The sequence below is a fragment of the Equus caballus genome, chromosome 10, assembly GCF_041296265.1.
Source record: "Equus caballus isolate H_3958 breed thoroughbred chromosome 10, TB-T2T, whole genome shotgun sequence".
In the NCBI taxonomy this organism is placed as follows: domain Eukaryota; kingdom Metazoa; phylum Chordata; class Mammalia; order Perissodactyla; family Equidae; genus Equus; species Equus caballus.
In genome coordinates, this window is record NC_091693.1 from 66,429,163 (window position 1) to 66,448,543 (window position 19,381).

Sequence of the window (19,381 nt, forward strand, 5' to 3'; positions counted from 1 at the left end):
TTCCCTTTCTGCCACTTCTCTAAGCATAATATTGAAGGATCAACTCTGTAGACCACAAAACCTTTAGAAGGAGACTCTTCCACATGGCCATGGAAGAAATTAAAATAAAAAGGAAATATTATAAAGACTGCACCATAATCCTGCATGAAGTAATTTGATCACCTGGTCTTCAAAGTTCATCTCCTATGGGCATGAGCACACGTTTCAGAGACAGGAACCAAAGGAAGGAGAAAGAGGGAATATGTATGTCTATATAAAGGGCTTGAACAATGAGGTGGGAGTGGGGAGAGTGGGAAAAAAGACCATTTAAATAGATCATGGCATTACAGACTGCCATCACTTTCCATCAGCTTCAGAACTCAAGCCAGGTAGTCATTTGTTTAAAGTCTTATAAAATTCCCCTGTACAAGAACATCGAGAAAGGTCTTTTCGGGTAAAGTGGATAAATCACACCTCATTAAGTTGTCTCTTTTTTCCTCAATGGAGAGCTCATTTTGCATAACAGGCAATAGGAGCTAAATGCCAACATAAGCCAACATGCTGGTTTATAAACCTAAGCAAGCTGTTTAATTTTTGTACGTGACATGTCATCTTCTCAGCATCTTTTCTGTTCTCCACTGGTGCCTATCATTTGATAAGAAACAATACTTTCACTTTTGGAACTCCTAGTCAAAGGAAGCTCCTAATTATTAAAAAGTTTTATGCCTAAAGAATAGCAAAAAGCAAAGTAAACCAAAAACAGTGACCTGCTAGAGGAGTGCTTAAGTATCAAATGCCCTTTTAATGGAATATTATAAACCACAGCTAATATTTAGAAATGCTCATACTTTTACTTATTGGAAGATTTCTAAGTTTCTGACTGAATAATTAAGAACTATAATTAAATGGGAAATTCATTAAAGAGGAGTCTCTTTAGAGAAAGTAAGTATTTCATCATCTGGTGTACTTATAACAGCACATGAAAGCTAATTATAGAACCATGGAACTGAAGGACTCATAGAGTACCCCTCGTCCACCTTTCTGATATTGACAATTAACCACGCAAGCCCATGGTAATCTGCCCTGTTTGTGAAGCTTCCAGAGGGATTCCTGTAGGTATACAATAGGCAATGCAACATACACAAATCAATTGACGGGTCTACCGAGAGCCAGAATATCATGCCTGCTTGAAATATATAGATAAATGGATTCTATCCAACAACCGATTACTTAACTTAGCAAAATTTTGATGTTATAAGAATGAACAGATGGGGGATAAAAGATTGGGAGCCATTGGTTCCATAGTTTAAATGACTCCTGAATAACAGCTAAGAAAATCAGATTCTTTATATGTATATATAATAATTAGTGTTGGTGAGAATGTGGAGGAATTGGAACCCTTGTATACTGTTGATGGGAATGTAAAATGGTGCAGCCACTTATGTAAAACAGTATGATAGTTCCTCAAAGAATTACAAATAGAATTATCATATGATCCAGCAGCTTCGCTCCTGGATATATACCCCAAAGAATTGAAAGCATGGATTCAAAGAGATATTTGTACACCTATGTCCATAACAGTGTTATTCACAAGAGCCAAAAGGGAGAGGCAGCCGCCCAACTGTCCGTTGACAGATGGACAAATACGGTATATACATACAATGGAGTAATATTCAACCCTAAAAAGGAAGGAAAATCTGACACATGCTACCACATGGATGAACCTTGAAGATATTATGCTAAGCGAAGTAAGCCAGATGCAAAAGGACAAACACTGTATGATTCCACTCATATGAGATATCTAGAGTAGCCAAATCCACTGAGATGGTAAGTAGAATGGTGGTTGTCAGGGGCTGGGAGAGGAGGAATGACGAATTATTGTTGAATGGGTACAGAGTTTCAGTTCTGCAAAATGAAAAGAGTTCTGGAGATGGATGGTGGCAATGGTTGCACAACAACAATGTGAGTGTACTTAATGCCACTGATCTATACCTGAAAATGGCTGAGATGGTAAATATTATATGTATTTTACATTAAAAAATATATAGAGCCTGGCCCAGTGGCACAGTGGTTAAGTGCACACATTCTGCTTTGGTGGCCTGGGGTTTGCTGGTTTGGATCCCAGGTGCGGACATGGCACCACTTGGCAAGCCATGCTGTGGTAGGTGTCCCACATATAAAGTAGAGGAAGATGTTAGCTCAGGGCGAGTCTTCCTCAGCAAAAAGAGGAGGATTGGCGGCAGATGTTAGCTCAGGGATAATCTTCCTCAACAAACAAACAAACAAAATATATATATATATATATAATGTAAACAACTAGGCCAATGTTTCTTAATCTTTTTTTATTATTGTTCCTCCCAAAAGGACTACTTTTAGACATTTTTTTCTCTAAGGGTTCCCCTCCGAAGAAATGTTAATACAAGAGATATGCCATATATCTGTACAGTATGTATACTGTACTGTATATATTAAAAGAGTAAGATTTTTTTTGCCCTCCGAGAACTACTTTTTACCCTGAATGTTATCACTCCCATTGAGCATGCGTGTATTGGCTATAACAACACTAGATGAGAATCTATGAGGGCAAAACACAGGATTTCTGACTGACATATGTTAAAAATACAGGATCATAAAATCACAGACTAAAAGAAATCTATGCAAAAATATTAAAAGCCATCCATTCACCTGTTCTTTTACCTAGATATTTTCTAAGTACCTGTTGTGTTAGACCTTGTGCTATGCAATGAGGATACAATAATGAACAAAAATAGACATGTTCCTCACCCTCATAGTACTTATAATCCAATGGGTGAGACAAAGGTTGGGCAATAATCACACAAATAAATGTAAAACAGCAACCTTAGTAAGTACCTCAAAAGAGAGATAGTTGATGCTATAGGGAGCCCAGGGGGAGCTCCCTGTGAAAGTGATGATAGTGCTGAGGTTGGAAGATGAAGGAGCTTTAGCAAAGCAAAGGGGAAAGGAGACCTTTCCATGGAGAAGGGATAGCCTGTGCAAAGGACCTGTGGCCAGAGGGAGCATGGCACCCACAAGAAACCAAAAGGAGACATGAGTGACTGGGACATAGCGGTCTGGGTGGAAAGTGATGCAAAATGAAACTAGCCCAAGGTTTCTCAACCTTGGCACTATTGACATTTTGGGCTTGATAATTCTTTGTTGTGGGATGCTGTCCTGTATGTTACAGGATATTTAGCAGCATTCCTGGTCTCTACCCTCTAAACGCCAGTAGCACTTCTCGCCAGGTTGTGACAACAAAAAATGTCTCCAGACATGGCCAAATGTCCTCTAGGGAGCAAAAGCACATTTGGCTGAGAAGCACTGGAGAGACATGGGAAGGGGCCAGACTGTGTAGGCCCTGTTAAGGAGCTCTGCTTTATTCTGTGAGCAATAGGATGCCTTTCAGGGAAATTAAAGAGGAGGAGGGAAGACAATCAAAACTGCATTTCTGAAAGATCTTCTGCCAGCTGGGAGTGACATGGAGGGGAGGGAAAGCCCAGGCCAGAGGAAATGTGGATAGACCAATTAAGAGTCTAAACCAGTTTAGAAGCTCCTAGATTATCCTAGTGAATGATAATAACAGCTTGGACTAGGATGGTGGGCGGTGGAGATGCAGAGAAGTGGATGGATCTGAGAGATAGGCAGTAAAATCAACAGGACTTGGTGAGAGATTGGACAGACAGGGTGAGGCAGAAAGAGACATCAGGAATGATTCATGCTAGAGGAAGTAGATGGGTGGTGGTGCTATTTACTAAAATGGGGAAGCTGGAGATGGCCTAGGTTCGTGGGGGAGGATCACACGATTTTATTATGTAAAATTTGAGGGGCCTTTGAGATGCCCAAGAGCAGATGACAAAGAGATAATTGGATATGTGGGTCTGGAGGTCTAGGAAGTCTGGATTGGAGATACCAATTGGAGAGCATATGGTCTAAAGAAGGTAATCTCAGCTTTGAAAGTGTACTATCTCCCAAGGAAGGAGTATAGGAGGAAAAGATGAGGTCCTAGGACTGGGGCTTGAGTGTGGCCACTCAATGACCAGATAAAGAAAAATACAACTCAAGCATCAAAGAAGGGATGGCTGGAAAGTTGGCAACAGCAATGAGAATGTAGAGTTGCAGAAGGCCAGGGAAGAGAGTGAATCAAGAAGCAGGGAATGCTAAACTGTGTCAGATGCTCCTGAGAGATTACCTAAGAGGACAAGAGAAAGTCTGTTGGATGTGGAGAAAAGATCATTGTTCGTCTTAGCGAAAGTAGTTTGGGTGGCTTGATGGAGAGAGGAGCCAGGTGGGAACAGGTGAGGAGTAGGAGGTAAGGAAGTGGAGACAGTGAGTAGAGATCACATCTTCAGAGGTTGGACCATGAGGAGGAGAGATATAAGGTGGAACCTGGGGAGGGACATGATGATATTTTCAAAACATGAGCATGTTTCAGTGTCGATTGGGAAATATATAGTTGAAAGGAGCTGGGTATCTAAAAAGGAGAAGGGATGCTTCAGAGGTGGGAGAGAACAGCCTTAGAGAAGGGGAGCAGAATCGTCCCCTACGGTGCAGGAGAAAGCAGTAGAGCGCCATTTAGGTGGACATGAATCTTAGGGGAACACTGTTCAACCCAGTATATTACTAAGACACGAGATTGTGTTAACCTGATTAGTTTATACTTGTTAGAAGTATTGTAAGATTAAAACAAAAATATCTTTAACAACTAATGTTTATAGATCTCAAGTGCCTCGTATGCATGGTGTCACCTACTGCCTACACTGTTTTGCTGTCTCCACTGTCCCCATGTTACAGATGAGGAAACAGAGGCTAAGAATAGCTGAGTAACTAGCCCAGGGTGAGACCCTGGCAGAGTCAGGACCTGAACACAGGCACTCCAACTTCAGAGACCACCTTTAAAATTCAGTTCTGCTGCCTGCCTTGTTCCAGGTAATCCTGAGTTCATCAGGAAAAAACTTAGCTACTTGTCTACCTCAGGAAGTATCCCTCCCTGCCAACATTCTTTGCTGATATCTTTTTCTTTACATACAGCTTTTTATACATTCTGCACATCTACAGCTCCACGCTGACAGCCCACTGCGTGGGAGCAGAAGCCTGCTGCTTGGTCCCATTTGGGCTGGCAAAATATAGTTCTCTCTTTTCCGGTAACTTTTGGGCTTGGCTTTCTTTCCCCAGGTCCACAGCATCCAATTCATGGAGTTCTCAGAAGTGGAGAACCAGGATGACTACTACAGCACAGGAGCTGGCTACATCCACACCCAGGACCCGCAAGGAGTGCATGTCATGTATGACAAAGCCTTGAGTGATCTGAAGGAACTAGAGATGGACCTCCTGCTCGTGGCCAGCCATTACATTGAGAAAGAAAAAGGTCAGAGGTCAGATTTAAAAAAATCAACCAGCCAAACAAACAAATGAAAACCCCACTAAGGGCTCTCTTTAATACCTCCCTCCTCAAAATATAAATACATATCCAATAGCATCTGAAAATTCAATGAGCACACACACCTCCCCAACACACACCCGCTTTAAAAAGATATGGGTCTGTTTCCAGCTCAAGTCCCCCTTCTGCTCGAGACTGTGACTCCTCTTTCAGGAATCGATTATAGTTCTTCCTATAGTTTCGACTCTACTTCCTGCTGAGTGGCCTTTCTGCATCACTCACTGGGCCCAGGCAGTGTTGTGTGGAGCCCTGAGGGAAGCATTGTAAGCAAGCGAAATTAATGATTTTTTTACCCTAAGCAACAAAAAAAGTGATTGACCTTGGGGAAACTGCAGTTGGAAGCAGAGACATCCGGGTCCTAACAGAAAACCCGAGGATGCCAGAAGATCTGGCTAGGAAAATGCGAGCTAAGCCCTAGAGAGAGAAGTCATTCCTCAGGGTAATCAAATAATCCATAGTACGTATTCTCTCTTCCTTTGGGCATCACTCGAGTGTATCCAATTTTAGCAAAAGGTAAGGAAACAATATTCCTTTTGGAATAATATGGCAGCATTAGTATTACCTTTGGCAAGAGCTTAGTTTCTAGACACATTGCAACACCTAAAGGGAAATTTAGCAAGCATCTGTGCTCTTTTGTAATATATGTAGACTGCAATTAAGAATAATTCATGTTCATATTGTTATAAAATGCTGCTCCAAGAATATTTGACAATTAACCCTTCAGATCCCAGACAGAATTACCCTAATATCAGATTGAACTCTTGTCCTATCTTTGCCGTGGACAACTGGGATCTGAATCATGGGATGCAGTGATGGCATCCGACATTCCAGGGCATTAAATTTCAGCTTTTTGCTGTTAGCTTTACTGGTTCTCCCATATACTGACGCATCATTTTTGTCGATATTAATCTATAATACCATGCAACTATTTCCAGCTGCTGAGGATTTAATTTGATCGAAACATTTAGGCAGTAGTCATTTAGCCACGTGAGCGTGTTCCGACTGAGCCAGTAAGGGTACAGTCATTCCCTGTGAAACGATTTCCCAAGTGCTGCTGGAGAAATTCCTCGTCACAGTCTTTCTCTCGTTCAGTTCCCATCATATACTTGATAATTATTGAACTCAAACTCCAGCACCTGAAAATCTCTTACTTTTTGATATTCCATTTTGCAGTAGACCACTCAAAACTTTCAAGCAATAATAATGCTGATAGTGAAAACTAACATTCATATAGTGGGAAAATATTTTAGCTGAATAATGACAATGATTATCTTCATTGATTTAAATTAGTAATTAACATAGTTAAAGAATATCTTAGAAACATCTCTGAAAAGTTTTGACTTGGCTGGCATCAATTGAAATAGCAGATTATGTGGAGTATGTTATTAAGCCACCAGGGACCTGTTTTTAGAGAAGGAGAAATGTACATTTTGCCTTTAAATCATAGGTTTGAGGACATTTCAGTAAAATTTCGTGTTAACTGAATTTTAGTTATATTTCTAAAATTAGTCTTCAAAACTAAAATTAAAAAGTAGAAGTCAACAAGCATGAACTTAGGGCCTAGTGTCTGCTCATGGCTCTTGAGTTGATTCTTAGGAATCCCAGGACTGAGTTTTAATTCTTAGGACTGAGTGTTTTCATCCATGAGGTGGAGCTGACAATCCGAGGGGCACATTTCTAATAGGAGTAGCTTCACGGAGAGGCCTGTCTCTGGTCATTCTCATCCCCTTCTCTCCCAGGTCGCAAAGAGGGCAGTGAGTCAAGTACTGGCCAGGACTGGGGATGGGCCCACGCAGGTGTGGACAGATTTGCTGTGCTGTATGACATGTGGACTTGGGAAGCAGCTCTTCTAGAAAACAAGCGCCAGGTATTTTTGCCTAGAATACAAAACATCTGTTAAGCATTCTTATAAAACCCAGTATTTTTCTTTTAACCCAGTGTGTCTTTGGGGGCAGCTCCCAATAAAGTGAATAATTATTTTTATTTAAATACTCTCAGCTACTTGTAAGGATGTGAGTAATAAATTTTTTTTTCTTTACTGTGGTTCATCGTTACAAAAAATAAAGTGTGAAGGATACTGCTTTATCTTACAGCATCCTTTGTTTAGGCCCTTCTTATAATATGTATGCTTTTAGTGAGAATGAATGATGCTTCTGTTCATGTTCATTATCCTGTGAGGGACAAGCCTCACGTTGCTAAACACAGACAAACTGACCTTGCTGTGGCCTTTAGAAGTGTATGCCATGTGTGGGTGGGTGAAAGCCGTTGGGCAAGGACTGATTAATACAACAAGTTGCCAGGGTAAGTTTAAAGCAGCAAAACAGCGAGTTACTAAACCATCATTCTGTCATTAGCGGTTCATATCCCAGTAATAAATGAGACACTGCTCTCTTCTGTGTCCTTAGCGTGGATTATTAGCTCTTCTGATAATCACCAACCATTGGGGGACTCATCAAACATTAGGTATCTACTATGTACCTGGTAATCTTCCAGACATTCGGAGCATATAGATAAATAAGTGAAGATGATCTCTATCTTTAAGGAAGTTCTGGTCTATAAAAATTGATCCAATCTTGAGCCCAAAATTACAACCCAGAGGCTAACAGCTTGTAATGGAGGCACGTGCAAGAGCCACGGGACCTCAGTGAGGGGAGAGATTTGCCCTGTTGGGGGCTATCAGAGTAAAGGACATTTTGGCAAGTCTTCTCAGAGGAATAAATATTTATTCTTGTTATTAAAAGATGAGTAAGATGTTGTCTGTCAGAGCAGGAAAGATTCTTATCCAGAGGAGATAGCATTAGCAACGTCAGGTGGGTATGAAGTGGAGATGGCAAGTTTGGAGAATGGCAGGAAGACTGCTATGGCTAGGATGTAAAGGCAGGATGAGAAACGAGCTAAACATATGTTTTGGGTGCAGGCTGTGAAGGGCCTGCTAATCCAGGCTTCATTTAGAGTTTTTCTTATAAACAAAGAAAAGTCGTTGGTGAGTTTCAGTAGGGGAGAAACACAATTGTAGCTTTGTTTTCAACAGCTGTTTGGGTGCCCGTGTGAATAGATGGAATAGAGAGCTCCTGGAGAAAAGAAGTGCAGTGATGGCAACAGTGACCTGAAGAGTTAGGAGGGGACCTACACTCAGGATGTAATTGTGAAAATAGGAGGGAGGGGCAGACTTGAGAGCACTTTGCAAAAGTGGAAAAGGCAGGATTTGAAGACTGGATGTTGGCGTGAGAGAATAAGAGTGGAATTGAAATGACTTCTTCTGGGTCAAGGAGGAGGCTCTTAACTGAAATAGAATTCAGGAGGAGGGGCTTCTTTTGAGGGGAAGATGATATTGAGTCTAGGACACAAGGCCTGTGAGGAGAGTTGGCTAAAACCCAGGTGTACATGTTCTGTGGGAGCCATAGGTTTGAAGTTTCGGAGCAGGTGTGAGCTGAGGTGTGAAGGTGGAAGCTGAACCACAGTCATTAGTTCAAATGCCTAGCAAAAGCCAAAGGCATCTGAAATGGGTCCCTGGGTAACACTTCCATTTACGGGGAAGGCCGTGGAACAAGAATCCGTGAGAGGAACAAGAAGGAGTAACCAAAGAGACTGGAGAAAAAAGGCAGGAACAGCGTTATGAAAGCCAACTGAAAAAAAAGTGTTTTCATTAGGAGAAGATGGTTGCTAGTGTGGAGTGCAGTGAAACATCAAGAAAGATGACTCCTAAAGTCATCAGGTGGTTACCAGCTTCACAGGACTCTCTCAGGAGAATGTGGGGGTGGAAGCCAGGTTACAGCATGCTAAGATGTGGTCAGAAGATGAGGAAGTGGAAATGTTTTCCTTGAATTGTTTTTCTAGTAGAATAGATGGTTTACTGTTTCCTCTACTCCCTGGTCTGTTACTCATGGGGATGTAGGTCACCCAATCTTTGAAGACAACTGACTGGGCTGAGAGGGTGCACGGCTTGGGCTTTGAAAACTTTTCCCCCTTTTAAAGATAAGTGGCCTCTCCAGTTGCAATTTGCATCTGCAACCTTGATCTGCCAATTAGAACCTTACTCATATCAACTGAGTAAATGAGAGATTTAGACTCAGTGTAGTAACTGGAAAGGCTGCATTACGTGTAAATAAGACAGAATCCTCAAACTCGACAAGTTTATTGGTCCAGACATGAGTTTTAAACGTCCCCCCATTTCTGTGCTCCCTCTGCCCACCTTCCTTTTCAATGCTTCTAGACCTCCTATGGAGGCCCCAGGCAGGACTCAACGGCAGAGAAGGATAGAAGGGCAGAGAGGACTGAAAACAAACCAGTTTCTCTACGCTTTAGCCTAGGGCTCATTCTGCGCTAAGCAACCAAGGTTGTCCACTATGGTTCCTTCTATGGAACATGAAATTACTTTAACTGAAAGCAATTGTTGGAAATATCTTCCTCTTTTCCAACCCTGAGAATAAGTTCCCTCTAGAAACTGAGCTAGCTGTGCCAAAACTGTAAAATGTGGCCTTCTAAATCAGGAATTCTGTCAAAAGAACCAATTTTAATGGATAAACCAGATTTTTATCTAGTGTACAACTGATTTCCTCCAGGACTGATTCTACTGCCAAGTTTCCTCAGCTGCTTTTGATTGTTAAATATATTGGAATCACTAGAGTTAAGAATTGCTCAAACACATTGGGTTGTCTTAAATCCTTAAAGTAACCGTATTATGTGGAAACAATCATAAAATTAGAGCTGTGTGAATTTAGGTGGATTAAGGGACGCTGAGAAGCCAGACATCCAATGTACCAGCTCCTACGGGGTACTCGTACCAACTTCTACTTCTCTCCATGGCCACCAGAGGACACACTTTCAGGGTAGTAATTTGAATTACTGTTTGGAGCACTAAAAAGATTTTTGTTATTCTTTCGAAAAGAAAAAAAAAAAACCCCAATTCTGTGACAAGTTCTACCTAGCATTGATTTTCTGTTTTGTACTTCGATTGGACCTAAAATACTATTCTTAAAAGTTTTTTAAATCTCAGAAATAAAAAAAAAAAATTTGAGGTAAAGATAATATAAACAAAGTAAGGTTTGAGATTATTCATTTTGGCGATTTTTCTATTTTCTCCAGTATTTGATGCCCACCATCAGTAGGTACCATGTATTGTTTTGTCTGAGAGTTGGCCCTTGACACACACAGATGACATTTGACAGGCTGGGAAGACTTCTTAGACAAATACCAGCCCAGAGTTTAAATGGAAATGAGCTGGTTAGCAAACAGAAAAGAAATAGAACCCGTGAGGCGGAAAGATCAAGGTCCTACGCCTGTTGGGAAAAAATTCGTAATAAAATTATGCAAGGGTCCTTCTGAGAGCTTCACGAGTTTGTGACCAAAGCTTAAAAAGCCTTATCAGATTAAAAACAGAGCCACATCTTCCTTCTCAATGCCTAGGGTTGCCAGGTAAACTATGACAATATTTGGAATGTATTTGTACTAAGAAAGTATTCACTGTTTGTCAGAAATTCAAATTTAACTAGATGACCTGTATTTTTATTTGCCAAATCTGGCAACCCTGTAAACAACAAAAGTGAGCGCGGCAATTTAGCGCCGGCCTCTGCAACCTGGTATCACCAGATTGAAATCACCAGCAAGAACCCTCTCCAAGAACTTCCCCTGCCAAATAACCAAACAATAGGATTCTTTGTACAAAAACAGGTCAAAGCAATGCAAATACTATAAACCAGCTCCTGGGATTGCCCTGGTCCAGTCGAAAAGGTTCAAGTTAGTCCAGCATGATTTAGGGAGGTAATTGTTTCTTTGCTAATCTCCTCCCAGGCTACTGAGTGATACCCTTTTTGCCCCATCTAGTCACTCCTTCATTTCTGCTTTGTCTTCCGCTATTTAACATCGAATGTTATTCTAGAGCAGAGCTCTGTGGACAAAACGAGGTAATTTAGACCACCCTGCTTGCTTCCCTTTCTCCCGGGCTCCCTTACCGGCAGGGGGAGCTGCACCATCCTTCATTTCACACTCTCTGAGATGTGAGTTTCTAACCTGTGGAGCACGTTCTGCGTCCTCAGCTTTTAGCCGCCTTTGGTGTTTTCCTTCACATACTAAGCTTGACACGAGGTGCCTTAGACCAATGCTTCCCAAAGAGTATCCTGCAAAACTGGATGCTAAATAAAGTGCCCCCCAGCTTTCCCTCCCTGAGCCTTAGCATGGAAGCCCTCAGATCCTGGTCATCTATTAATAAGGCAGTATTTGACTCCTAGTCTGCTGTTGATTCTCGTCTGCTTCGCTTCCTGGGAGCCGCAGACGCCATGAGTGGCAAGATGGACACACTCCTGGTTTTTCCTGCTGTGGGGTTCCTTTATTCCCCTTTGCCTCCTGTGCCCTAAGTAGTGCTTACACCTTCTCAGTTCTTCCTGATTTTGCATTCTTAGCCATGGACCTCCAGACAGTGAGAGGGGCTCTTTACCTCCTTTTAGGATGTTCTTTACTTTGTTAAGAAGAGGTCTGACTTCCTGGCCTCCAGCCACCAGGAAGACCAGCACCCCAGGAAACAAAACACACTCTTTCTCTAATGTATCCCAAAGTATGCAAGGCTGTCCGGTGGGTGGAAATTGCAACCTCAACAATTCACTCCTTGCTGACAATTAAATGCGGTCACACACTAGGCAAGGCCATGTGTCTTTGGTGACATGGCCACAGTGGGAGCTGAGGCCCTTCAGAATGAGAGTGAAACCTCCATGAGAGGAGCTAGTCACAGAGGAGTGTTTGGGGAGGGGCACCTTGAGCTAAAACGCTGAGAAAGGATGTCTTGGATTTGATGGCAGAGGAGAGTGAGGAATTCATTCACTTGTGAGACCAATGGGAGTAAAAGTTCAGAAGCTTCCAGTCAGAGCCAATTTACCTATCAGGCGATACAGACTCGCTGTTCAAGATCTAAGAGCTTTTCAGGGACCATTGAAAATGTTTGAGATCTGAAAAAAACCCATACATTACTCCAAAATATGAAAAAAATAAAATAGATATCAATAAATGCTCAATTACATGTCTGTAAAATGTAAAAACTTTGTCAACTGAGCGCTTAGAAACATCTCATGACATTTGAAAACTATAGATGAGATTTCCTCTGTTCATAAGAATCCTCAGGTATCTACTGCCCAGAAATTATAGCCAATCATTAATTAAATGTATTGCTCATTGCTAAATAATTCGAAAAGCAAAATTATAAGTATCATTTAACATTTTTAAAGAAAAAAATTTGATTGAGACAGTATGTTTTAATATAGTTGATATAATATTGGACAGGGTTTCCAAAAGTAAGAGTGTCTCAGGCCTGTGAAGGTTTTGAAGGAGCCCTAAAACAGTAATTACGTTGTTCAAAACTACTTACTTACCTTGGCCTTAGGTCCCTGTTTGGCATTCCAACCCCGTGATCTCTGAAGAGCTTTTCTGATTAACACCATGACTAATTACACACAAATAGAATTTACACACAGAACAGAAATTCCTTAAGCTCACAGACAAAGGTAAAAGCAAAATAAAGAGCATGTCTTTCTAAATTCCCACGCTAAGAACCCCTCCGACCGTTAGTGTCTGGAAGCTTTCTTTGGTTTTTAGAAAAGACTTGTGAACTCCACTAGAAAAGCTTCCTCAAGGCCTTTGAGAGTTCTGGACACCAGGCCCTTCTGAATGGAGTCTGGTCTGGTATAAATGGCTTTGTATTTAGTGGGCTATCATCCTTGGCCTTCCATTCTACTGCCCCCTATCTTTCTACATAGGTGAAATTTGGGCCAACTATTAGAGAAGGGGTCAGAAATGGGGCTGAGGCTATAGAAGAGGGGAGGAGGCTGCATGCCCACCTTTGGTGATGGAGTAAAATGGGGGAAGGAGAATGGGTCTGTGGAGAAAGGTGTTGGAAACAAATATATTTGATTTGACATTGTGGCATTGAATGCATTGTCTCTTTGGAGATTATAACTGTTAGATATATGTTAATAATTATATAACCTCCCTTTTAATTTGTGGAGAGCAGGGGAAGAGACAGAGGGAAAACCAGTGTTCTTTCCTTGCCCTCCCTAACTCTGTGGGTTTACTAATTGCTCCGAGCTGCATTGGAGCTGCAACTGCCCACACCAGGCTGGTACCCAGAGGTGCAGAGCTGTCTCTCTCCTGCTGGTGCCTAGGGGCTTTCCAAAGCAGGGGGTAGCTGGGGCCTCACCTCTCTTTGCTTGGCCCTAGGGCTGCCTCTGCTGTTCCCTGACTATCAACCTTATTTGCAGCTTCTTGACAGTTACTTTGAAGCCTACCAGCACGTGCTGGACCCCGAGGAGAGGTGTGCCTTAGCACAAGTGATCACTGACATCATGCACAGGTGCCCAAGGTTTGATCTCAGCCACCCTTATTTCATTAAGGCCTACCAAGATGAATGCACCTGCCTGAGGCTTCACCTGCAGCTGGTCAGGGGCATCCTCAACCAGCACGTGAGTACAATTGGATTTAAAAATACTACATGTGAGAAGAGGATGGAAAACACCCGCCAGAACTGAAAACTGCAGAACCTTCCATTGTGGGTCTAGAATCTAGGTTTTCAAGGGCAGTGTGTACAGCATGTTTTTTGTAAGGTCATTTGCAGTGTTGAATTCCAAGCATAACCACAGTCTTAAAGGGAGTTTTCCAACCCTAATTACATTTAATGGTGCATATAGAATGGAAAACCTACTTTCATTAGATCATAGGGTTTTTCGGTAGTGAAAGGATTAAACATACCCTCTTCAAGACATTAGTGTATAAAATTATGTTTATTATTTTTTTAATATTGTCACTATTTTTAGGACACTAACGGAAACAATCACAGGGTATGTCCTCTAGGGAAAAGCTAGTGGCAGGAAGTAAGCAGGAGACAAAGACCGTTGCAGTATGCTTACCTTACGCCTGCTTAGAATTTTTCCTTGTAGTCAATTATTTGACAGAAGTTTTCTTGTGCCTCTTCAGATTGTCGGAAGTGGGTTGCCTTTGCTGTTCTTGGCTGACCCTTGGCTCAGACTGAGAGACCAGCATGTCTCTGTGTGAGCAGATCCTCAAAACGAAGTCTGGGTGAAAATTAGTGGAATAATGGAGACACGCAAAGGCTGATGTTCTCATGCCGTGGCTCATAAGCGACGTCCATGGAAAAGTTTAACTTTTCTAATTTTAACTTTTATGTTACATTTCTAGATAGAGCGTCAGCGGGAGTATGTCCAGAGGCTCTGGCAACAAGGCCCTCCAGATGATAGCAATAAATTTGGACTTCCCCTTAACGTAATTTGCAAACAACTTATTTCCATCAACAATAGCTGGTAAGTTGGTGTTGTCTTTAGACATGTTACATTTAATCTTCTAGGTAAGTTAAGGTATGATGTTAAGTCGAAATACTATTCTGCAAAGCACCTCTCAAGTATTTGGGGAGATGAGAGAAGTAGATATAAAAGCCACAGAAGAGGAATTCCTTGCATACCCAATATCTGTTTGCTTTGTAAGTAATAAAGAATTGGAGGCTGGCGCTGGCCCTGTGGTGCAGCTGTTAAGTTCGTGTGCTCCAATTAGGTGTCCCAGGGTTTGCTAGTTTGGATCCTGGGTGTGGACCTACGCACCGCTTATCAAGCCATGCTGTGGCAGGCATCCCACATATAAAGTAGAGGAAGATGGGCATGGATGTTAGCTCAGGGCCAGTCTTCCTCAGCAAAAGGAGGAGGATTGTGGGTGGATGTTAGCTCAGGGCTAATCTTCCTCAAAAAAAAAAAAAAAAAGAATAGGAGGCTATAGAAGAAAATATAGGCAGTACACTCTTTGACATTGATCTTAGCAATATCTTTTCAAATACCACATCTACTCAGGCAAGGGAAACAAAAGAAAAAATAAACAAATGGGACTACATCAGATTAAAAATCTTCTACAAGGCACAGGAAACCATGAACAAAATGAAAAGACAGCCCACCAACTAGGAGAAAATATTTGCAAATCATATATCTGACAAGAGGTTAATTTCCAAAATATATAAAGAACTCATACAACTCAACAACAAAAAAACCAAACAACCCAATCAAAAAATGAGCAGAGGATATGAACAGACATTTTTCCAAAGAAGATATACAGATAGCCAACAGGCACATGAAAAGATGTTCAATATCAGTAATTATTAGGGAGTGAAAATCAAAACTACAATGAAATATCACCTTACATCCATCAGAACGGCTGTAATCAACAAGAAAAAAATAATGAATGTTGGAGAGGATTTGGAGAAAAGGGAACCCTCATACCCTGCTGGTGGGAATGCAAACTGGTGCAGCCATTATAGAAAACAGTATGGAGATTTCTCAAAAAATTAAAAATAGAAATACCATATGATCCAGCTATCCCACTACTGGGTATTTATCCAAAGAACAGCAAATCAGCAATACAAAGAAATTTATGCACCCCTATATGCATTGCAGCACTGTTCACAATAGCCAAGATGTAGAAACAACCCAAGTGCCCATCAACTGATGAATGGATAAAAAAGATGTGGTATATATGTATACAATGGAATACTACTCAGCCATAAAAAAAGCAAAACCATCCCATCTGCAACAACATGAATGGACCTTGAGGGCATAATGTTAAGCAAAATAAGCCATACAGAGAAAGCAAACACCACATGATTTCACTTATATTTGGGAGATAAACAAACACATGGACAAAGAGAACAGACTAGTAGTTACCAGAGGGGAAGGGGGTGGAGGGAAGAGTGAAAGAGGTAAAGGGGCACATATGTATGGTGATGGGTAAAAACTAGATTATTGGGGGTAAGAGGCAGTCTCTACAGAAACTGATGTATAGTAATAAGCACCTGAAATACACAATGTTATAAACCAATATGACCTCAGTAAAGTAATTTTTTAAAAAAAGAATAGGAGGCTAGAATTTAATCTTATGTCACTGGATACGGAATCTTCATTCCCTTGTGAAATCCTTTAAAAAAGCAGTTGCTCTTGAAATGCTGTCAGAAAATTTAATCGGAGGTGCCACACAAGCTAACATATATGAAACTGAGATGTGCTTAAAAGTTTTTCAAAAAAGAATTTCTTTATTGTAGCAAGTGTCACCAAAAAAGTTTCTGCAGACTCATCTTGTGACCCCCACCCCTTTAAGGAGTAGATTAAATTTCCTGAGATCACTCAGAGAGAGTACATACTTTAGGTCATGCCCTTGACATATGGTCTGATTCCTCCATTCCCTTCCATCCTTAGAGGGTAGAGAGGGAACCAGGAAGTGGACGACAAGTCCTAGGTTGGTCCATGTGGCCCAAGATCACAATCGCTCTATCACCTCCAAATTGATGGAGAAATTGTCCAGCTCCTTTCAACGTCCAACAAATATTTTTTAGCACCTGCATGTACCAGGCAGTGTACTAGGAGCTGGGGACACAGATGTGACCAACAGAGGCATGGCCCTATGCTCCTCTGAAGGGTACAGTCCAGGAGTGCCGGCAGACTTTCAGTAGGAAGTTGCTCCAATGGGCTATGCTCTCATCCTGGGGACCAGCAAAGTGCCATGGCTTTCACAGCTGAGATTCGAACTTCGTCTCTTGAGGAAGACCCCTGGGAGTTCCAGGCACGAGACTGCCTTTTCTCTACAGACCTTTCTCAGGACTGACTTCACTGTAATAAGCTTGACACCAGCTGTGTGTGTGCAGCTTGCTACGGCAAGAATCTACTGTTCAGGAAATGGTTCTTGGCAGAACATTCTAGGGCCATTTGGATACTAAGACTGTCAGAATAGTCTCAAAAGCAAATGTTATTCGCTCGATGAAATCCCTTTCCAGACTTAGGGTTGTACTTTTTAAGATCCAGGACTAAGAAAAGCTCCATTTGTGTAGATTTAAGAAGTATTTATGTTCTTTAGCTCTATGTAAGTATAAAAAGGCCCTTGGCTTGTGCTGGGTCTGTTACTTCCAAAGGAACAACCTACAGACAAGCGTTTTATCATTTCTGGCCTCATCCACTTATAAAATATAACATAAATGATTCCAGAAGATGTGTACAGAATTTAAAAATTGTCTTTGTCCATTAACATTTTGGAAAAATAAAAGGGATAAAGACAGGTGAAAAGCAGAGACCAACCATGGAAATTATTTCTTTAATATTTAGTCACTTTTATTTTAAGTTATTTTGTTTTCAAATATTTGACTATATATTGCTTATTGCAACATCAATAGGTTTGCCATATACAATTTAAGAATTCTATTCTTATCGGGCTTTTAGAATATCTTCCTATGTCCTCCAGTTTTAAAAGGGTTCACATTAAAGCAGAGAACGTGTTGTATAATCCAGTGGGTTCCCCGAATGGCCTCTGAGGTCCCTTCAAGCTCCCAGTTTTTTATAATGTCCTGGATTAGAAGACTCATTTTATTGGTCTTTAAAAATATAAAATTCAAATATCTTTGGATACAGACTAAGTTCTTCATTGTGTAAAATCGTCATTAATTGTTCCTCTTTTTTAAGCCCAGCTTTGAAAAACATTTATCTGCTGGAGTTCCACCCTTCCCTGGGCCTGGCATCGCTCATCCCCAGAGCCCTCGAACACCTCCTCCAGGAGGCCCGCCGCACTTACAGACCCACCACAGCCAGCCGCCTCGCCTTGCTGGAGAGACATGTGCTGCGGCTGGCTCTGGACGTCTGGCTCTCCCCGGCCAAGCCTGAGTCCTGGTACAGCACACAGCTCCAGAAGGATGTAGGTTCTCTGAAGGGGGTAGGGGGGTTCTTGGCAAAGAGACTATTTCCTCCCAGATGTTACTACTTAGCTTTGCTTTTCTGTTTGGCTCTATTCCCCCCTATTTGGCCAGAGACAGATCATAGTCACAGGACTTACATTTTTATGTGATTTTTTTTCATTTTTGGTCAAAGTTTGTATTTTATTAGGATGCTGCTTCAATTAAAACTAGAAGGGAGTTGTACCTAGGTATGCGGAAAATGTTTTCTGGTTTATTTATATGTTAACAACATACATTTTTAATTAAAAATTATTTATTTTTTCCTGCCAAGACTCTTCCTAAAATTTACTCTTTTTGTCCTGAGCTGAGATCTAGTAGAGGAGAGAGAGAACTGAGTGAGGAGTCAGGGACCTGGACTCAAGTTCAGCTTTGTCATTAACTCGCTGTGTGACTCTGAGCAAGTCTGTTAGCCTCTCTGAGCCTCACTTTCCTATGTTGTCACGTTATGTTCATGTGTTTGGGGGAAGGTGGGTGGATGTGAGCTCAGTGATCTCTGAAGCCCCTTCTAGCTTTAATGCTCTATTATTCAAACTGTGGTGTGGTGATGTCTGTGGTGTTGGTAGCTGGATTTAAATCTTTTGCTTTTTCTGTTGAGGCTGTCACAGGTGAGCCTGGGGTTCCAATTTGACCTTACTCTGTGTGGGTACTTGCTGTACGATGAAGAAACTTTCAAGGGCCCCAGCTGCCAAAAATATCTATTCCATGGGCCTGCCTAGGCCTCCTGTACCCTCCTACCCAAACTAAAATTTTAAATTGATCAAAATAATATAAAATTACACATAATTTTAGCAAAAGAGGAAAGAAAAAAAATTACCCTCAATATAACCACTCAAATGGCATTTGTAATCATTATTTTTCTGAATTCAAGTATTCTATATATGCATGTTTTACAGTTATAATCATATCCTTTGTACACTATCTCTTGTTTTTCTCAGTTAACATTATATAATATATTTTTCCATATTGCTAGCTAGTCCTTATACTCACCTTTATGACTGCATAATTCCCTTAAGTGATGAATCTTGGGATTCATTTTATCTAACCATTTCCCTATTGATAGGAATTAAAGTAGTTTCCAATTTTTCATCATTATTAAAAATGCTATAATGTACATTTCCAAAGCTTGCAGATTTTTCCATATTTTGGATCAATTCCCTTTGATAGATTCTTGGAAGTGGAATTGCTGAAACAAAATT

General features: G+C 41.1%; 1 protein-coding gene across 5 annotated transcripts in view; it reads left to right on the plus strand.

Moving 5' to 3' along the window:
* LOC102147786 (uncharacterized) overlaps positions 1 to 19,381 on the plus strand; it is a 165,451-nt gene that overhangs the window by 54,904 nt on the left and 91,166 nt on the right. For all 5 annotated transcript variants that reach the window (XM_023650884.2, XM_023650885.2, XM_070225345.1 and 2 more), the window contains 5 exons: positions 5,170 to 5,362; positions 7,174 to 7,301; positions 13,678 to 13,878; positions 14,612 to 14,733; positions 17,917 to 18,145. In XM_023650884.2, the coding sequence (XP_023506652.2) occupies positions 5,170 to 5,362; positions 7,174 to 7,301; positions 13,678 to 13,878; positions 14,612 to 14,733; positions 17,917 to 18,145 (873 nt within the window). The remainder of the gene's footprint in view (positions 1 to 5,169; positions 5,363 to 7,173; positions 7,302 to 13,677; positions 13,879 to 14,611; positions 14,734 to 17,916; positions 18,146 to 19,381) is intronic.